This window comes from Rhea americana, unplaced genomic scaffold (genome assembly GCF_003343005.1).
Source record: "Rhea americana isolate MKP2758 unplaced genomic scaffold, rheAme1 scaffold_322, whole genome shotgun sequence".
Taxonomy (NCBI): Eukaryota; Metazoa; Chordata; class Aves; order Rheiformes; family Rheidae; genus Rhea; species Rhea americana.
In genome coordinates, this window is record NW_028186449.1 from 646,668 (window position 1) to 666,621 (window position 19,954).

Below are 19,954 nucleotides of genomic sequence, written 5' to 3' on the forward strand. Positions count from 1 at the left end.
GGCCGTTAGCGTCGCGCGCACCTGCGGAACGCGTGAGCGGCGCGAGGCGCCTCGCCGGCGCGACCGGTACTTTTAACGGCTGCTTCAGGGCTGGCGGCCGCTCACCGGCTGCTGTGGTGGGCGAGCGACGGCCCACGGGACGGTTGCGGCGGCGGGAGCGCGCTTTTCCTACAGCCGGACAACACTCACCACGAAAAAAACAAAACAAGAAAAAACTTTACAACTATGTAAAAGATCCCTAATTGGCGATTCGATTCGGTGTTAAAAGTCCGGGCTGTGCTGGGTGATGAATTTACAGGAAACATTTGTCACTTGTACGGGTTTAACCCGATTCTCTGGCGACCTGATCTGCTCACGTTTCTGGTGTATCGTGTGGTGACTATGGCTTTATCTAGCAGGCACACAGTTAGCTGCATTACTGAATTTAACACACATGTATGTATATATTTAAATGATATTTCTTTAGTGTGCCAGTTCGCATGTATTTCGTCTGAACAAAAAAAATTTTAAAACATTTGTAGGAGTACAAATTTCTGTCCGTTGTGGGCCCTTTGAATTCATTTTAAAATTTAATTCATAAAATTCAATGTTAGACTCACCATCTATATTGTATTCTGCCGTTTCATTGTGATGTGTCAATTTATTGTAGCCTCCTGTGGTATTTTCAGAGCTCAGATGTATGATCATGCAGTTTTAAATGTACATAAATGAATAAGACAAACAGAARCATATTTATTGAAATATGACGTTAAAGCATAGTCATGAGAGGCTCGTTTTAGAACCAGAATTAACAAGTCATTTTTGAACATAATTTATTTTGCTTTGATTAAACCCTACAAACTGTTCTGCAACATCCAGAACATTTTTTGTTCCTTTTACCCGATGTGCTGTTAAGGTAAGCAGGACAGAGGCGAAGAGATGTACATTAACATTTCTGAATATTCCAGACCTCAGTTATTTAAGTATATTTTTTCTATGTATAAGTTAACATCGTATAAACTAASCCTGGAAACAAGATAAATAATCTTTTCGGAAACAGTACACATTCTTTTTCTCAAAAAGTTCTGAAGATAATGTTGTGTTTCTATTTACAAAGCACCGGGGGAGCTGGGAGATTCCCTGCCACTCATCATTATAGGTAAACTTTTCTAGGTATTACAGTCATTACTGCGTGCCCACTTTTCCAAATGCTTATTTCCAGGATTAGTTCTTTTGTCCAGTGGGACAAAAATGGGAGCCGTGAATTTAGCAGTGCATTGCAAGGTCAGGTCGTCTTAGTGGTTTACAGTCTTATCTCTCAACTCCCAGGAATTTCAGAGGGAGTTTTGTCTGAAGAACCAGGACCTCACCTTTGAGCAAAATGATAAAATCTAGATTTCCTCATGCATTATGCACTCAGAAAAGTCTCTCACTAGCGTATGAGGCATGCGACAAATATACATAGATCCTGATCTGACATAGGTAGCTTAAAGTTATGAGTACTCTAAGATTATGAACTTTCATAAATATAAATTAGGTCAGAAATGTATTTTTGAGCTAGATTTTTTGGTTTCTAAGGAGTCTCTTCCTCTCTAGAGTAGGYATGCTCTGGTGGAACTCCTCTCACGTACTGGACATTTAAACTTGTGAGGAAGGCTTGCGTGATTAGGTGTCATATTTCTTGTGTATGTAGTAACAGGGCAAAACAGTGTTTTGTCAGAGTAAGAATTTTTAGGCTTTAGGGAGTAATGAAAGATACTTTAACCAAGGAATTAATACTAGGTAAGGTTTTCAAATCACTGTTTTTGTGAGTTATAGGAGGAACAAACCTTTTCCTGTTTGGACCCTCCAAACTTTACGACATTTTGGAATATTTTGTCCTGAATCCTTAAGAAAACTATTGAACACGATAAAGCAATTTTTTTAAATCTTTCTGAACTAGCAAGTGCTTTGTATGTCATGCAGGGACTAAAAGTGCTTTAACAAAAATCTTGGCAATATCCAGAATTGCTAAAGGAAAAAAAATACAGCTGCTTTAGAAAACAGAACTGAAAAAATCAAAATTACTGGGTTCCGTAATCTGTATTGCTGATATAGCCCGAAATTCGGGTGAGGGCACCAGAAGTTTTAAGAAAGCAAAGAATATAAAATTACACTGGGGACTGAACTGAATAAGCTAAACCTTTTTAGAGTTCCAAAAATAACATGTATCTAAAGCTTCTCTCAAAGAAAAATGTGAACAAATCACTCCATTTTAGAATGCCTTTTAACATTCCATAAAAGTCCTAAAGAATGAAAATACTGTATTCTTTTTGTAAACTGGGAAACTCTGATCCATGGCTGCAAAGGAGGCCGGGTGGGATGGGACTCTTGATCAGTGACATCTGGTCAGGGCAGCCTTTTCTTTTGTAAGTAACCCTTCAGCAGCAGAGTTTTATCAGCAAGTTTCCATTCCCGTAATTTACAAGTCTTGAGAGATTTAGTTTGATCATTTCAAGTGTTTATATTTGTTTTGAGCACTTCTTCAAAATTATCCTAAAGGAAAAACTGAACAAGAAATACTCACCCACAAACTGTCACACCAGTGCTCTTGAAAGAAGTATCTTTATGCTGTCAGTAAAAGATTAAAATCATTACTTTCTATTGCTACATTATTTTTTTTAAAAAATGAATGTAATCAAAGTATAGTCTTAAAATTAATTTAAATTATTCTGACTTAAGAGTATCACCTCATGAACAAGCGGCATGTTACATGGAAATTAAGGAAGAAAAGCAGAAGGAGCAGTATTGCCAGATGACAAACTCACTTGCTTTCTGCAGTGGTATGTCAGTTTGTGCCAACTTAGGATTCCTGCATTAAGATTTCTTGCCTTGGGCTCTGAAGTACCATTACAAACCAGTGCTGGTGATGGAATGGTGAACTATGGGCCCACCAGCTCCAGTGCATATGTTACGTTTTGTGTTTCTGTCTCACTGAACTGCGTTTCTCCTAACCTATATGCCCTGGACCTGATTCTACTCTTTCAAAACCTTTTACCTTGATAAATAGATGTAAAATCCTGCTTTGTTAGAATTCTGCGTACAGCGTGTGTTGGCAGGCATGACTGGGTAAAGCAGTGCAGAAGCTGGTTCTGCCTTTTAGACACTGGACTCCTAGGGTGTTTTCTCAATGGGCAGAAACACTTAAAAATTGCACTGTTATAAAAGCAGCATTTCCCAGTGAGGCACGTTGTAGCCATACAGTATATACTTCCTGTTAAAGGGTGAGGAAAGCTTAAGATAAAAGTTACAACCAAGCTAACAGACGCTGCTCTAAGTAGAGAGGAGGTCCTCTCTTTCTGTTGACTAATACCAGATTTGATCCCTCTCCTTGTACTCCAGTGGCTAGATATCATTGCCTTCTGGATAAATTATAAGACTTGGCAGTTTTCCTCAGCATTTTCTGGTGTAGTAAAATCATCCAGGGGATGATGGGATGCAGTCTGTTGTAGCACAGGGGAGGCTCTAAAGAGGTCCATTCCACATCTTTTCTCATGACCTGCTTTCCAGAAGTTTTGGCTGACACTTAGGTCAGAGCAACCTCAGTGAGAAGTGCAGTTACTCAAATACCTGAAATCGCTTTCTGAGAATCTCTTCTCAAGTAATTTGCCCTGGAGGAAAATGACAGTAAATGCTTTACAGCCTGAATGTGTTCACTGGTACATATGTGACAAGAATCTGGCTTTCTGCTTTTATCTTGGTATTTTGATAGAGTAATAAAGAAATAAAACTGAAAATGAAACAAATAATATGAACTTAACAGTGAGATATTTCCGTTGCAAAACCTGCTGAAAAATTAAGCTTACTGGATTTTTACCTAAAGCAACAGAATAGAATAGAATACAGTATAGTATAGTACATGTAACAAACCCCCCAAAACAATTAGAACAAGTACACCTTAAAAATAAATCGGTATCATAATGTTCAGCATCCACCATCAGATGGATGTGACTTCTGTTTCTCTAACATTTGGATACTTTACATTTTAATGCATTTATCATCACAATGTGCCAGTGAGATGGGAGATGCTTTCTCTCTACATTGCGTAGAAGAGGAAAGAGGGCAAAAAGAAGTGAAGTAACTTGCCTAAGGTAACAGAGAAAATGAGTAGCAATGCAGGGAAGTAAAGCCAAGTCCTCCTCTGCAGGCTAACTCTCTGGACCAACATCAGTTTTTCCCTCAATGTGATAATGACATTAATTATGCCCTCCAACACTCTTATTTTAGTCACTATACTGTATTTTCCACTTTTAGTAAAACCTGTGTTTCATTCCTTAAAACAACCAGGAGATTTCAGTTAATGGAACTAAGTGATTTTCTTCTTCATCTTGGACTCCCTTTTAGTGAATCATACTCCAATTAAGGCTCACTATTTATTGATTACAAACTGGCAGCCAGACTGTGTCCTCGAGTGACACGTAACACTGTAACTCCCACTAAAACTGTAGGCTGAAAAGAGCTGAATGGTTTAACTCTCAGCTCACTTTAGATTTTCACTAGCCTCTGGAGYTTGTTTCCCTAAGTCAACAACTTGTTCACTAATAAGTCTAAAGAGTCTCCTATTTTGCATGTGTTTTCTGGGGAAAGAACGTTTCTTGGGGGGGTGGAGGGAGGGGAAAGAGRGCTCTGTTTGGCATTTTTTCTTTTGCCCTCGTTTCCAGGAGTATTGAGACTTCATTGTTCTAAAAGTTTATCTTTGAAAAGAGAGGAGTTTCTGTGAGCATCAGAAATCAAAAGAAGTTAATTTCCCCAGGATGTAGGATCTTCTTCTGCTTCCAATTACCTTTATGAGCCATTTAGTAGAATCARTTTGAGTACCCAGCATAACCTAAAAGAGTGGCTGCAAAATGCTTTTAAAGCTATCTTTGTCCTTGTTGTAACGTTTTCAGAGCCAGACTGTTGCCAGTTACACACTGCGACCTGATCACCAGTCCATCAATCAGAGCTCAGAGGGCATGTAAGCTTTGGCTGGGCAGTGCTCTTGCTTCTGGCCATGCTTGCTGCACCATCTTTGAGAAAAAGGCTTCAGAGTTTGGCCCTTAGTTAGGTTTAAGCACTGCCAGAAAGTCTCAAGACCATGCTAAGGTGACCAGTGGTCAGAGTTTGCAGGAACAGAAAGCACTTTACGGAGAGAAAGCTGTAGAATTATTGATGCCCACAGTTAGTAAATTAATTTCTGTAAAATGCATTTTGTACTGCAGAGTGAGCTGGTCTTTTGAAATCTCATATTTTTCATGTTTGTTAGAAATAGAAAGGTGAAAGACAGCGACGAATCTCATCAGGCAAGTTCTTTAGTTCTTGTATGTAGATTTCAGGTTTCATTGTGTTGTGATTTTTTAACATTAACAAACTCCCCTAAATTTTGGAAGGCAGGTTCTGTGCCTCCGGTTGCCTACCGAAGATGATCCACAAAAAATTATTCTTGCACAATTCAGCTCTGTAAACTAATTCTTACTCTGACTTTTCTAAGTGGTACTTTTGTGGTCAATCATAACTCTGGGCGGAACTGGGAGATAATCCTTTTAAAATGAAAACAAGTGCAAGTGTACAAAACAGTAGGAGGCATTTTCAAAAGTCAGGATATGTAGTACCAGATCATTTTAAAGTTAGGCACCAAAATATTTTCGGTGACTAGAGCTATCGGTCATCAGGTTGGAGAATAAGTAGCCTTTGCTTTATGCTGAAGACCGCATGAAAATTTCCCAAGAAAATTTCCCTTGAGAGGCTGCCTTTTCCTGAAATTGTAGCATGTAATTCTGTTGAGTTATTTTCTATGTCTGTTGAGGACTTTACACCCTTCTCATGAACCTTGGGCAATTTGGTGTTGTTTGTTAAAGTCCCAGCCCCTGGAATTTTATACTAAGTGAAGAATCTCAGACTTCATCTTGAAAAAAATGTTTCATCCCCTTAATGAGAATCTTTACACATGTAAGAAGACTAAAACCCCTAGGAGTGTTTTTTAAAAAAAGAGAGAGAACATACTCTTTTTGTTTTTCTTCTTAATTTTAATGATGTTTAACCAATCTTGACACTTCTTGTACTGGTTAGAGCTAGTAATACTGCAGCAAGTATTACTGTGGTTCAGCTAGAAATGTTTAGTTAAAAAATACTCCGTTAATGCTGGCATAAATGGAGCATTTTGGCCTACAGTAAGATTTTCAATTAGAGTTGCAGCAATGAGAAACCGGTGAGCTGCCCTCTTGCAGCATGTGACTCTAATTTAAGCTTGTTTGAGTAAATTATTTTTAAACAAGTTGTAATATSTTGAAAATCAAAGAAAATAACTTTAGTGCCTTTATGGCTGAATTTTATCATTACTGTTTTTACAGTGTCCTTATGGCAATACAGATTGTGTTAGCGGCTTAAAAAAAGTAGGTGTTTTGTCTAATCCAGTTGTCTATATACCTTCTCTAATTTATACTCAATACAGAGAGAGGCATCTCCAGAGCATGACACAATTTATCTTCTTAGACATCTATTTTAAGGTGATCATTATATACAGCTACTTACTACTTCTTCTCATTGACTGTGTAGGAGGCCTGGGCAACTAGCTTAGACAATGCACTGAACTTTCAGATAAAGAAGTGACAGTAATGCTCTTAAATGTATTTRAGWGAGAGAGAGAGAGAGAGAAAGGAGATGTTTAACAAGAACTGCTAAGAGAAGGTGCTGTGGGCACACTAAACACATGGGCATCTTGAAGGAGAAGGATGGAGTCTGTAATCCCAAACTTTCCAGATCCCTATTTTTCTTCTCAATAGCAAGGCTATGTAGAAGCCATGGAGCGAAGATCCTGCCACAAAGTGGACGTAGCCTTTATTGCTAACACCAGGAGACCCACGAGTCTTTTGCAAGTGTTGGGGGGGTTGGATGTTGCTTTTTTGTTGTCACAGAAGTGAAACCTACGCCAGCTATGCAGTCTCACCAGAGCCTACCCGTGCATTGTCACCAGTCTGAGGCATCTTGTTGTCCATGTTTCTAAAGACAAAGAAAACAAACAAGTCATACACACAAACCATATCATGCCTTAATAATAAGGCACGCAGATGATGCCTCTGAAAACTGACAGTGATTCACATGACCTCAGCTAGGCTGCTGCGTGACTCTTATCATCTACAATACTGCTGTAGATGTAAGGAAAAGATGRTTGTGCCATTAATACATTTCAAGGCCTTTTTGGTGATGTATCTTTTCTGGAGTGACTAATCTGCTAATTTTTGAAAGTCCCGTTRGAACCCAACATAAGAACGCAAGCTCACTTCTGATATCTACTTTTTGGATTCGGCAGGATTTCAACATACTTTTAGGACTGCAAAACCCTATGATCATTTGCCAGCCTTTTAAAACTAATCTGCCTCTATCATCTACCATCTCGACTTACTTTGAGCGTTCATGCAGTCATGTCATATGGGAATGAATGGAAAGTGGGTAACCAGTGACTTTGGGGTGTGGGAGAAACCCCAGCTCTGAGGGATGCTGTACCACAAGTTCTTGCAGAAAACACAGTCAAGTCCATGTGGTGGTGACTCACTTTGGTGGGAGATGGCAGCAGCCTGTACCTGTTCCCCCTCTGCCAACAGCTCCCCTTTGCCTGAAAAGCTTTGGGATGTACAACTGCTGCTGAAGTCCTGCACTTTGAATAAAGTCGCTGTGAGGGACCTTGCCATGGTTCATTACTAGACCCATGGCTTGAGGTTCAGGAGCAGAAACAGAGCCATGAGGCTCATCTGGACCACTAACCTGGCACAGCTGCTGCTTGACTATTTGCAGGGAGCTGTTCATGAGATGAAACTTTCTTGCGGCTTTGCAAAAGTCTGCTTAATCATTTCAAGAGCAGACAAACGTCTGTGGGAAATGGCAATTTTCTATTGCCCACTTCATAGGCAGGAACTATCCAAGTTTCTCAGATGAAATGTGGTGCTTCTAGTGGTAATATTTTTAATTTACCTGTCAGGCCTCACTGTGGAGAGCTGTTAGTATAGGCTTAGCAGTACTTGGAGATTTTTAAGGGCTGTTTTCACACAGCCTGAGCTCTATCTGTGTATATATCCATTTCAGCTGAATTGTACTTGGGAACTTGCTCTCAAAATGATAGAGAGTTGGAAGGAAAGCTTCTAATCCCTCTATTAGTATGACCTCTAAGTAAGGAAGGATTTTTGAATTTAGACTATCTTAAGACTTGCAATATATTTTAAAATATTAGTGTCTGAACTAATATTGTGAGCTTTAACACTGGATGAGCTTGAGTTTGACTTGCATGTTTAGTATCCATTTATTGTGTGTTTGTAAAATGCTGTAAATTCACAAAGCTGAGTATAAATGAGCATTATTACTAAAATTTTGTAAGCAGCTGCAGTGTCAAGGAATTTATCTTGTGCTAAAATGTGAAAATAAATTATTGATTTCATTTTAGATATTTCATTCTCTTATATTTATGACATGATAAATTCTATTTTAAAGCATAGAGTACTTGCTTTATGGTATATAGTATAATTTTTGGAGTGCCAAAAGGCATTTATATCATACTCCAATATCTCATTTTCATGCATCAGAGGTCAAATCTGCAAAGTCTCAATCTAGTACCACACAGTCTGTGTTTATGAAATGGGAATGCTAAGCAGAAAAAGGAGTAGGTACCTTGAATATGAATTACTAGGATTTGGCCCATGGTTAATGTTTAATCCACGTTGTTTGGAGGAAAAGCTACTTTTTGGTTATTGTATACTTCACTCTGGCCAATAAATACAGAATTAATACATGTGAATAGCAAACAGTTTTCTTTAGATTGCTCGAGCAACAAATATTGGTAGAGTGGTCATGATGTACGTGACCAGAAAATTAAAATGTAGCCAATATTTTCCTTGTCCTTCCTTCAATACTCGTATGTATTATGTCATTCCTACAGTTACAGTCACATTGAATATAATTCCGAAATAAATATACTTTAAATGGATCATTTTTCCCCAGCAATTTTCATTCTGTTAATGCAGTTTTGCACAGACACTGGAAGCTATTTAATGCAATGAATGTTCTTTGCTGTGTCTGTCAGAGACAAAAAATACACTTGTATGTATTAGGCTGAAGCATTAACACTTTTCTCTACATAGGGCTCCCAAGGCAGAGCCGAGTATCCCTGTGTTGTGCCAGATTCTTTGCTGATGTAACTCTGTGCAACTCCTATACATTGGTTTCAGTGCAACTGCTTCAAAAGACATCACCTGGGGGCATCGTTTGATATACCTAACACAAATTCACTGTGCATCAGTGTAGCTGGAGCACATTAAAGAAGTTTATAAACTAGATACTATGCTATAGGTTGAGGGAGACATAATGCCATTGTTTATTCCACAGGATTTGGAATAAATCAGTCTTCAGAAATTGTTTCAGGAACCATCTGGTTCAGATCTATATGAGAATATCTTCTATATCTTATTTCTTAAATAAACGTTCTCTCCCTGGAGTCATATGCACCATACAGGCAAAAAACACAACAGTTGAGAGAGTTAAGCAAAAAGCTCAAGAACGACAAAAGCAAAATTCCCATCAATTTAACCAGACTTGTTACCAGGTCCTTGGAGATCTGTACTGTTCCATCATGATGCTCTACTAGTGCACTAAATCATTCCCAGCAGTGTCCAGATGTGTGGCTTGCTTAGAGCTTTCTTGAAGAAAGTGCATATCTTCAGTTTTGATACTGATTCATCTTCCTGCTTTTATGCTTGCAGCTCTTGCATACAAGAGGAAATTTAGTGAACAGAGAAAAACATAGCCTAGCCTAGCCTGCTTCTCTATCTTTACATGCAGGAGTGTGCTATCTCTCTGACACAACAGCTTATTCAATTCTTATTTATCCAGGTATCTCTCTGGGTTATATCACATACCATTATGTGCATCACATTCTCCAAAAAAGGAGCAAGGAACTGGAAAGAGTTCCTCCATACCAGGGAGTGTCAAGGACAGGTAGGCATGTCTTGCAAAGATCAGGTGACCTGAATAAGGTGGTAAAGCAATGATTAAAGGGAACAGGGCATTATAGCGGTCATGGAGTGTTTGAGAGATGTTAACAAAAGGCAAGCAAAGAAATTATGTCTGCTACCATGTATATACTGAGCTGTATTTTTAAAGTGGAAAATTTTACCTGTAAATCAGGGAAATTTGATAGTARTATGAGGACTCTGGCTCCCAAACCCTTCACTTGGGAATTTGGAAGGTGGAGCAAACAAAACATTAGCAAGTGAATTGTCAAGAAAAAGCTCTCATGTTCAGGAGGATTTCTGAAGTTATCTAATAGTTTTTTTCCTTCTCTATCTCCTATACTGCTTCAATTACAGTCTAATCCTTCTAAACTTATTTACCTCACTAGTGGCATTCAAGCCCCTTGGACACATAAGATAGGTAAAATTTGGCTGCATGTTCTTGATGCTTTTAAGCTCTTTGGCTGCATGTTCTCGATGCTTTTAAGCTCTTTATGACACGGTTCCACATTGGTGGTCTCATCTGAGACAGAAGCTTTAGAAATCCAATGTCTGATATAAATCATTCCTTTTCGTAACAGTTTTGCAAGCCTACAGCTCAAATGTAGACAATTAGTTATCTTGGAGTATATTTATATTTTACTAGAAACAACAAAGCATTAATGAAAAGCTGTAGTAAAAAGTGCTCATTAATTAGAGTGGAAGAAATTTTCACCAAAGAATGTATGAATTCAGATAAAAAAGTAGGAGTAAATATTTTAAAAATATTCTGCGTTAGACTTCTAGAGCAGTGTTTTGTTGCTTAGGGAGATCAGCAGATTTGAATGTTATAAGGCTTATTAAGATGCCCAAATATGTACTCAGAAACATAATTTGGGGTGATCTTTGTTTTTAATTCCAGTTGAAAAACCTTTACAAAATGAAGAATACAGCTTAAATGCATTTATCTATCTTGCTTCCTGATTACTGATTGTTTCTTTTTAAAAAAAATCTAAATATGCAGTTACATTTTTTGAAATAATCAGGTTATTTATAGAGATTTAGACAGATTACAGGACAAAGTCTAGAGCGGTTTATTTTTTGCCTAAAGTAAAACAGGTAAGTGACGTAGGTGTTGTGAAGCTCACCACATTTTACAAGGCTACAGTTTTAGCAATACCTGTTTTCAAAAGAAAAAAATATTCCACATTTCATAATTGATTAATACCAGCAGCAATCAGAAGGTAATTAAGATTAGCAAAAAAAAAAAAAAAAAAAAAAAAAAAAAACCACTCACGAGCCCTANCACTCACGAGCCCTATGGAAAAATGTAAGGAGCTTTAGACAATGAGCCTTTTCTAAGACATGGAAGTACTTCTTGGAAATAATGGAGAAATAACAGAGACTTATAATTCATGGGTTCAAAAATGTCTCTGGAAATATTATGAAGTATTAATAATATTAATAATACTAATATTAAATGGGATGATATTGCATTTTTTTATTGTACTAAGTAGAGCCTTCTTCACCAAGTGGTTTGTTTAAATTCATGAGAACACTTGCCCAGCCAGATACRGTTCAATATCAGGATGGCAGAATATCAAGCCCTGTAGTGTGTGGAGAAGTTTTCATAGAGGTCAGCTTGATCTCAGTACATTTTATATTTTTTTTCTTAAAGGTTCATTATTTATTGAAGTCCTCATTTGTTTGAGTACAAAAAACAGCGCTAGAGTACAAGCAAATGAGGCAGGATTCATCTGTAGATTTTGGTTTTCTTTTTTGATTTTTAAGGGACCTTTCCAAGATATTATGCCTGCTATAGTTGTTTAGAATAACWTTCTGAGATGCATTATACTCATTATGTAAATGATGTGTTCAAATCTAATATTTAGGAAAAAACAGTTATAGCAATTACAGAGGTAAATTTCAAATCTGCAGTTTCATTCTCATGATAAATACATTGTGAAAGTTTTGCACATTAACATTTAAGCTGTGCATATAAACTAACTTTGTAAAAATTTAAAGAGCAATTACTTGGATTATCATTGTTTACCTTAAAAATATCACCATCTTGAAAAAAAGAAAAAGAACTTGTGGGGCAGGACTTCACACTGACTTTTTGGAAGACTGTTGTTACGAATATCACCTAAGCTCAATGGATAATCAATTAGATCTATGCTTTCTTTGCAGCTCTTTCCAAACACTTTTTTCTCCGAGCCCCGCCATTCTACTCAGCATGCTGCGGTGGGTCCTGTCAGCACCCTGCATCCCCCACTGCTTTTCCAAGTAAGTTTTTATGCTTCATCAGTAATGCTTGAGTTACTCTGTAAACCGAAGCAGCAGGATTTAATGTGTTCTGGAAAACTAATTGGTGATGCAATGGCAGCGGCTAATTCCTTAGTAAAATCACAGCAATCCTATTCAGAAGGTTTCCAAAGATTTATCAAACTTAAGTACACTGAGCAATTGTGAGAGATTTCCAGTGGCATTGAGACACCCAGACAGAGCTAGCCTAGGAAAGCTCCTTGTTTTCAGTTTGCTAGAAAAGATTCTTTAAAAATCATTAACTCTTTTTAAAATCTGTGTCAATAAACATTTGCAAATAGGAGAAGAAAAGAGCTGAAAGATCATAAAATGGATGCTGCATTTTATTGTCTATTTGGCATAGGATTCAGGAAGCAGTAACATTGTTTAGATAATACAGTCATTCTACTCATAGCAGTCAAATGCATGCACATGTTTAATTTGATTTTTTTTTATTTATAATGTAAAGAGTTGAAGACATTTATTGAAGAGAATTTTGGCTAGTATTATATACTCAGGATTAAGACCTGGAATACATTTCTGTCTAATCCATATCTAAATTTAATCTTGATCACAAAGTTTATGTGCAACAGCATTCAGAGTGGTTATTAGTGATTTTATATGTTTATGGCTCAGAAATACAAAGAGAGGAGGGATTTCCTAGTCCTTCAACGTGGAGTAAAAAGACCAAATTGTGTGTCAAATCCAAAGGAGAATTGGCACTTAYGCATGCTCTAGCACATATTTTCTTATCACAGTTGCATTCAAACCCTTTCTGACTATGTGCATGTGTTTTATGAATGTTTCAGAAGGGCAGTTGCTAAGTTGAATGATTCTTGACAAGTGAGGCAGCAAATGCTGGCAGTTTAATGAGCTGCAAGTTTCTAAGCACCTCTTTAGGGGGCTGACACTTTCCCACAGAGCGTTTTACATGGCCCCGGCTCTCCCACAATGGCTGACAGCACCATGACCAATCACCACTTTCACTTTACTCATCCACACGCGACCTCACCACAATTTTTCACTGTGCAGATGAACTTTAGGAACCATTTCACATTGAAAAGGCCTGGGCAAGGGTCATTTGCCCTTTTGTATGGCCATAAAGCAATACTCTATGTGCCAGTCTTTTCTCCTGTCTCACATTCCAAGAGATTTTCTGGACACCATTTAAAGCACTTGACTGAAAAATAAAGCAGTGAATGAAACTGACTTTTATAGACTCATTCTAGCTCATCTTCCCATATAACCCTGTCTACCTGAAAAGGGATTTAGTGGATGAGCTGAGTGTATACAGGGACTTGCTGAATACATAGGCCCATTATCAACTGTGGGGATTGTTTATTAACCAGGACTGATACACTACTATTTTGGAAGTGACCTATTAATTGTCCATTTAACTAGAATGTATTGAATTCAAATGAAAAAATGGAAACCATGACTAAAGCTTTTACTTGCTCCTTCAAGGTGGTCTCTGCCATGAAGGCAAACGAAGATTGTTCCACAGATTAAGAAGACATTTATCACTATATATTAGGATACGAAGGAAAGACTTAAAAACAAAACAAAGCGAAACAAAAACCAAACCAGTAACGTAGGAAGCAGTTGGTAACAGATTCACATTTGTGTCAGCAGACCACTAAACCTTTTGATGCATGTTCAGAGTGACAGACTGCAAACTCACTTAATTTTGATAGAACTGTTGTAACGTGTGAACTACTGCCAGCCCTCAACATATCAAAAAATCATTTAATTCACAGATTGAAATATATTTTCTGTGTGCAGAGTCAGAACATATTTTGGAATATGAGATACTCTTTAAAAAAAATCTCTGGGCTTATCCCAAACAAAAATTTTGACCCACTGTTGACCCAGTGGTTGGTTGCTAATGCTTGTCTGTGTTCTGTGCATGATTAAATTTAGTTTAGTTAGGTTTTTACAATCCATCACATGTTGTGCTTTACACTACATAGATTCTTCACTATTACACTGGTCTTAAACAGGTGTTAAGCTGTAACCTACGTACTGCCTTTATAGGAATTAATTGGAGCTTCAGTGCTCCAGCAGGAGGTTGTTTCTTAGCTGATTGACTGTTAACAACCAGCCAGGCAAGACAAATTTTAAGGGGTCACATAATCTGGCATTCTCTGTCCTTGGCTGACAACTCCATTGTGGAACTCAGCCCAGGAGTCAAGGACCAGCCCTGTTAAGCGTTTTTCCTCCCTGGTGTCAGTGGTGGGGGTGAAAGGAAGTTCCAGTTTAAACTTTTCTACTCTCAGACCTTACCTTCCAGTAAATGTTAAAAAGTCCTAATGGTTGATCAGGATCCCCCTGGAGGCCATCTGGAAAAATGTACCTGAATTGTATGAACTCCTGTATGAGTTATATGAGCAAGAAGGATAGAAAACATCCTTGAGGAGGAAGGGCTAATGTTTGTTGCAGCTTCCTGGGTAGGAACAGGACCCGGGGGGTGGCAGTTGCAGTCTTCAGGGAAATATGAATCCAGCTTGTCCTTTGCAGAAATGTCCACTGTAACATTTTGACTTGTGTTCTGCAAATAGTTTATTTTACTTCTGACAGAATCTGTGCCTCACTGTGTGATAAATACCAGAACGGTAACCAGCAGGCTATGATTTTTGTATATGTTTCCAAATATTATTTTTAAAATTGAAATCTATCTGTATCAATTTAAGTTTCTTTATATTGTAACACTTTAATTTTAAATGTTTATTTATTGTCAGAGGCTGTTATGGAGGCCAAATATAAAGATGGGTTCTTAAAATTTAGGAAAATTTAAGAAGTTTATGTCTAGCAGAAGCTACTAAATCCAATGGTCTCTGAATCAGTAATGTTGGATTGTAGGAGGGTATTTTATGAAAGATCATTTTGTACTTGCTGAACTTCTAATACTCTTTCTCTGCAGGCCACAGCTGGAGAAGATGCGTATGGGATAATGTTTTCAAGAGCATGACATTTACTGAACAAATGTATTTAATTTCCCCCCTACTACCACTACAACTGGCTAGAACAGATAGGCTTTTTTATGAAAAAATGTGCAAACTTTTAGAAAATCTGCTTTAGAAGGGAATTTCTATTGGCTTTGATACAGAAATGATCAGACCCTTGACAGAAATTGAACAGCAGTACACCTTTACTAGGATCTGAAGAAAGTATCTTGAAGGCATTCTTGAGGCAGGTTATGTGGGAAGGTGCCATAAACAGGAGGAGAGCTTGCACCTTTAGASTTTAAATTGCATGTGACACAAACCAAAGGTGCCCATTCAGAGAAAGATCCTACGTGTCTTTGACTATACAGCCGTGGTGTGGGTGTCTGAATCAAAAGGCAGCTCTTTCCTGCACAGCTTATAACGATGTCCCATGCAATTACTACATCTAATATTGGGTGTTGGGCCCTATTCAGCTGGCCTCTGGTACTGCTCCCTGGGCAAGCTGAGACTGCTGGAGGCATACCATTCCTTGCCAGGGACACCAAATCCTCCTGTGGGACAGGGAGCATGGGAAAGTACTGTGGCTTTAGGCTTTATCGGGTGTGAGGAAGGTGAGAGATTTATCTGGATTTGGTGTTTCTATGCTCTTTGTGAGGCCGATGAACAGTGTGGATACTCCCAATTCCTCCACTGCAGTTCTGTCCCCCAGCTTTGAGACTATTTTCCATGGCAAAGRATCTCTAGGGGATCTCTCTCCGGGCGTGGATCAAGGGGATATGACTGAATTCACTGCAAACTGCCCTCCCAGGGCTTGCTATGGATTGTTAAAAGATCAGAGACCAGGCTGAAAGAAATAATTTCAAGTACTCTCCGAATCCTATAATAAAGAAAATGCTGCAGTTTCCAGAATAAATAAGTGAATGGCCAGTGATTTTCTGAGAGAAAGTTCACCCTAACAGCCTTTTCTTAGAAAACTAAACTGTATAAAGCCTATTTAGCTCCTTTAAAGCTGTGTTATGGACCAGTTTTATCTGGTACTACATTTCATACAGGAAGAAAATAAACTTCTGGGAAAACTTACTGCAGTTTATTCAGTGATAATAATGTTCTAAGTAAAGTAGAGAAGTTTTTCTCTGACCATATTTGGATTTTACAGTGGAGTGGGCCCTGTGTTAATGTTCCTCTATGAACTCACCTGATTTACTTTTTACCATGTCAAGGGGAGGCTTTTGACCACTGACACCACCTCTAGATCCAAGTGAGGATTTAGTCCTTAACAAACATGACTGAAGCATTACTACACATTTATAGCACCATCAAAACCATCAAAAAAGTGGGATACTAGCCTGCTAGCACTATAACAGACAGAGCTTAATATTTCTTTGGTATGTGTTAGATGTTTTGTGAAATTCTAATCCATTTCCACTAGGAGAGGAAAGTGTCCTGCCTCTTCTGACCCAGGAGTCCAGCTCCAAAGCCCGGAGAGGTATATTAAGAAGAGCTGTTTTTTCTGAAGACCAGAGGAAAGCTTTGGAGAAAATGTTTCAGAAACAGAAATATATCAGTAAAACAGACAGGAAGAAACTGGCCGTTAACCTGGGTCTAAAGGAGTCACAGGTAAGGAGGAATGACAGAATATCCATGACTTTCTGTCTTTTTGAAGCAAAAATCTTTTAAATGGCTTTGCAGAAGGAAAATTGAACAGCCTAGGGGCAGCCCTGAGCAAAGACCTCAGTAAATCAATGGCAGTTTTAAGCAAGAAGTCCTTGAACAAGTGTCTGTCCCTAGTTTATTCCTTGAAGATGTACATTCAGAAGCTGATCACTCCCATTTCGACACAAACTGGAAGTAAAATGATCTTTGAATTTCATTTCCAACTCCCATTTTGCTGTCTGACACAGCTCCCCTAAGGGGCTTTGAGGCAGTGAATTGTGCTCCCTTCCACTGCCACACAGGCAGCAATCCTGGCAGAAGGCAACACACATATAGCCGTCCTGCTTTCCTCAGAACATCCTTTGCACCACCACTGCTGAGCAGCTAATGACGATGCGGCCAGTAACACTCACTCTGGAGTCATTCCGCCCCAAGAGAAAGGGCAGCCATCCCTACAGAAACAGACATGGCTCCACAAAGAAAAAGATTCTCAGACTTGAGAGAAGCCCTAGAAGGAAAATTTTGCTGCAGGCTGACCTTCCAAAAGGCTCCCACTCTCCTCACTAATTACTAACTCCTTACTTACTAAAAAATCATAGGATTTTTCATATGACTCTGATTTGGCCTACTGTAGAACTTCAGAATTTAGCTGAGGGTTTAATACCTTCGGCAAGCTGTTATGACTAAAAAATGTGTTAATGATGATGCCTACAGGCAGTAGCCAAATCTGGAAGCACAGAGGCCTGACCTAGCTGCAAATGCAGGCAAATAAAAAGTGCCTGACAAATTCTAAAGTGTATATTCTAATATATAATGTGTTAGTGTTCCTTTACCATGTCAAGGGAAGGCTCTTGACCACTGACATCACCTCTAGATCCAAGTGAGGATTTAGTCCTTAACAAACATGGCTGAAGCATTACTACACATTTATAGCACCAAAAAAAGTGGGATACTAGCCTGCTAGCACTAGTGGGATACTAGCTAGCTGGTTCTGCTAGCAAGAAAGTGGGATACTAGCCTGCTGGCACTGAAGTATATATTCTAAAGGGTACAAATTCTAAAGACACTGGAAGCATGGTCACAACTGGTAGGTGGGATTCTGAAGGTGGTGAAGGAGATGTGGGCCTCCAGAGTACAGCTGAAAGCAGGTGAGAGAGTGACGATACAGTTGTATTTCTATGCATGTGGCAGGAGTGAAAGTGCCTAAGAAAATTAAAGCTGAAGCTATCTGGTGAGCGTAAAAGCCTGGGAAAGGTGATGGGAGCTTTTGTCAATTTTATCTTGGAGATTTTTAGAACGTAACAAGATCTGAAGCAACCTGCTCTAATTTTGCACTGCGTCAGAGGTTGGATCTTATGGACTAYAGCAGTTCTTTGCAGCCTGAATGAATCTTTGACTCTATTTCAAGCACTGCAGCTATAAAGAACAAAGAATGTAGAGTTGTGACCCTTCTTAGCATGATGAGCAGAGCTGTAATCTCTGCAGGATAAACTATTTCTTTTCAATGAAAATGTGCAATTGCATTCTCCAGTGAGCTGCCTAAAAATTTCCCAGTATATAGTCAAATTCTTAATACAGCTGTATCCTTGAGGTTATTTTCTGTGTTCTCAATATTCAAGAGAGCCTAKGGAAAGAAGAAATAATGGAGTGAGACAGAGAGAGCAACCAACATTACAGGAAAATTATTTCATGATAATGATAGACGAGACCAAGCCCTTCAGACGTTTTCCTCATAAAGAGAAGAGTGGTTCTCATGAGGGTCAGTTCTTAGATTTTCTGACTGGTTGTGCTGGAGGATCAGCATCTGCCATCTAAGGCTATGATTCTCAAGCCTTTTGAAAGTGTAGCTCCTCTGCTTTCATACCAAGTATCTGAATACTAGAACTTCATGTAAATGTTTCAGAAAAAAAAGAATATAATCTGAATAATCTGATTGATTCACTCCCCAAAACATTTCTTCTCTTTATATAAAAAACAGCTCTTAGATATGTATTTGCCTAAGCTTTTCCCAGCACTTCATGAATGCCTTTGAACTGCCATAATCAAGCTTTGCAATTCAAAGCTTTTGGAAAATGTATTTTATCTCAAAAGCACATGGATTCTAAGCAACCTTGAGTACCTGTAGTCAGAAAGACAAAATGCCTTTAAATCTTCACTTCTGTGTCATAACATGCATTTCATAGCTGTATGGCCAAGCTATCTTTCACTATGTTTGTGAGTGGGACAGTCATAGTTCTCACAGCCTCTTTAAATAGGAATCTTCACTTTGTCAGTATTATCACTTAGTTTTGTTAATGTTACTCTGAGAATCCTTATCTGTCTACAAAGAGGATGTTACAGGAAGTTGCTCTCCTTAGCCAGTGGTGTGTCCTCTGTCCAGTCACCTCTTTAAGGCTGTGAAAATCAAGGAGAGCATGGCCCAGCTGTAGTAAATAGTGATGGGAAAATGCTCRGCTAGTGTAAATGAGACAGCTTTGCTGAATCTACTGTGACATTGACTGAGGAGGGAACATAAAACTGAGGGTATGGAAAGAAAAAAAAACTGTGAAGAGCTGTTTTAAGAAAACATTGACAGTAAACTTTCATTAACTTGTGAATAGGTGAAAATTTGGTTTCAGAACCGAAGGATGAAATGGCGAAACTCCAAAGAAAAAGAAGTGCTTTCTAACAGGTGCCTCCAAGAAGAGAGTCTTCAGGAGAACTACCTCTCAAGATCCACCGTGAATTTTACCTCCCCGTGCCCTGCTGTGTGGGAAGTATCTCAGGAGCAGGCAAGTACAAGGTGGAGGGAGAATTCTCCAGGAACTTCTGAAAGACTGATTAGTACACAACCACCTCCAAGAGCAAATTCATCACAGAGCCCACTGTATTTGTATCCTGACCAAGACACTGCAATTAAGGCAGTTACATCATCAGCCTAAGAAAATAAGAGGCGGTTTGTAAACTGAATGAAGAGCACAGGTTTCAGATGGATGGTCTTCTAAGACTAACAGTATTTGGACACTGTAAAGCTAACTAGTTTACGCTTCATCGATTTTCTAAAGTCTAACACCATTAAAATGACAAACAACTAAAAAAGAA

The 19,954-nt window shown here is 38.6% G+C and overlaps 1 protein-coding gene across 1 annotated transcript in view; it reads left to right on the top strand.

Annotated features, from left to right (window-relative positions):
• Nucleotides 1-19,954, top strand: part of DBX2 (developing brain homeobox 2) — a 25,533-nt gene extending 5,579 nt beyond the window's left edge. Inside the window, exons 2-5 of the mRNA XM_085310668.1 lie at nucleotides 10,350-10,413; nucleotides 12,162-12,257; nucleotides 16,650-16,837; nucleotides 19,474-19,954. Coding sequence (XP_085166794.1) covers nucleotides 10,350-10,413; nucleotides 12,162-12,257; nucleotides 16,650-16,837; nucleotides 19,474-19,794 — 669 coding nt within the window. The 3' untranslated portion in view covers nucleotides 19,795-19,954. The remainder of the gene's footprint in view (nucleotides 1-10,349; nucleotides 10,414-12,161; nucleotides 12,258-16,649; nucleotides 16,838-19,473) is intronic.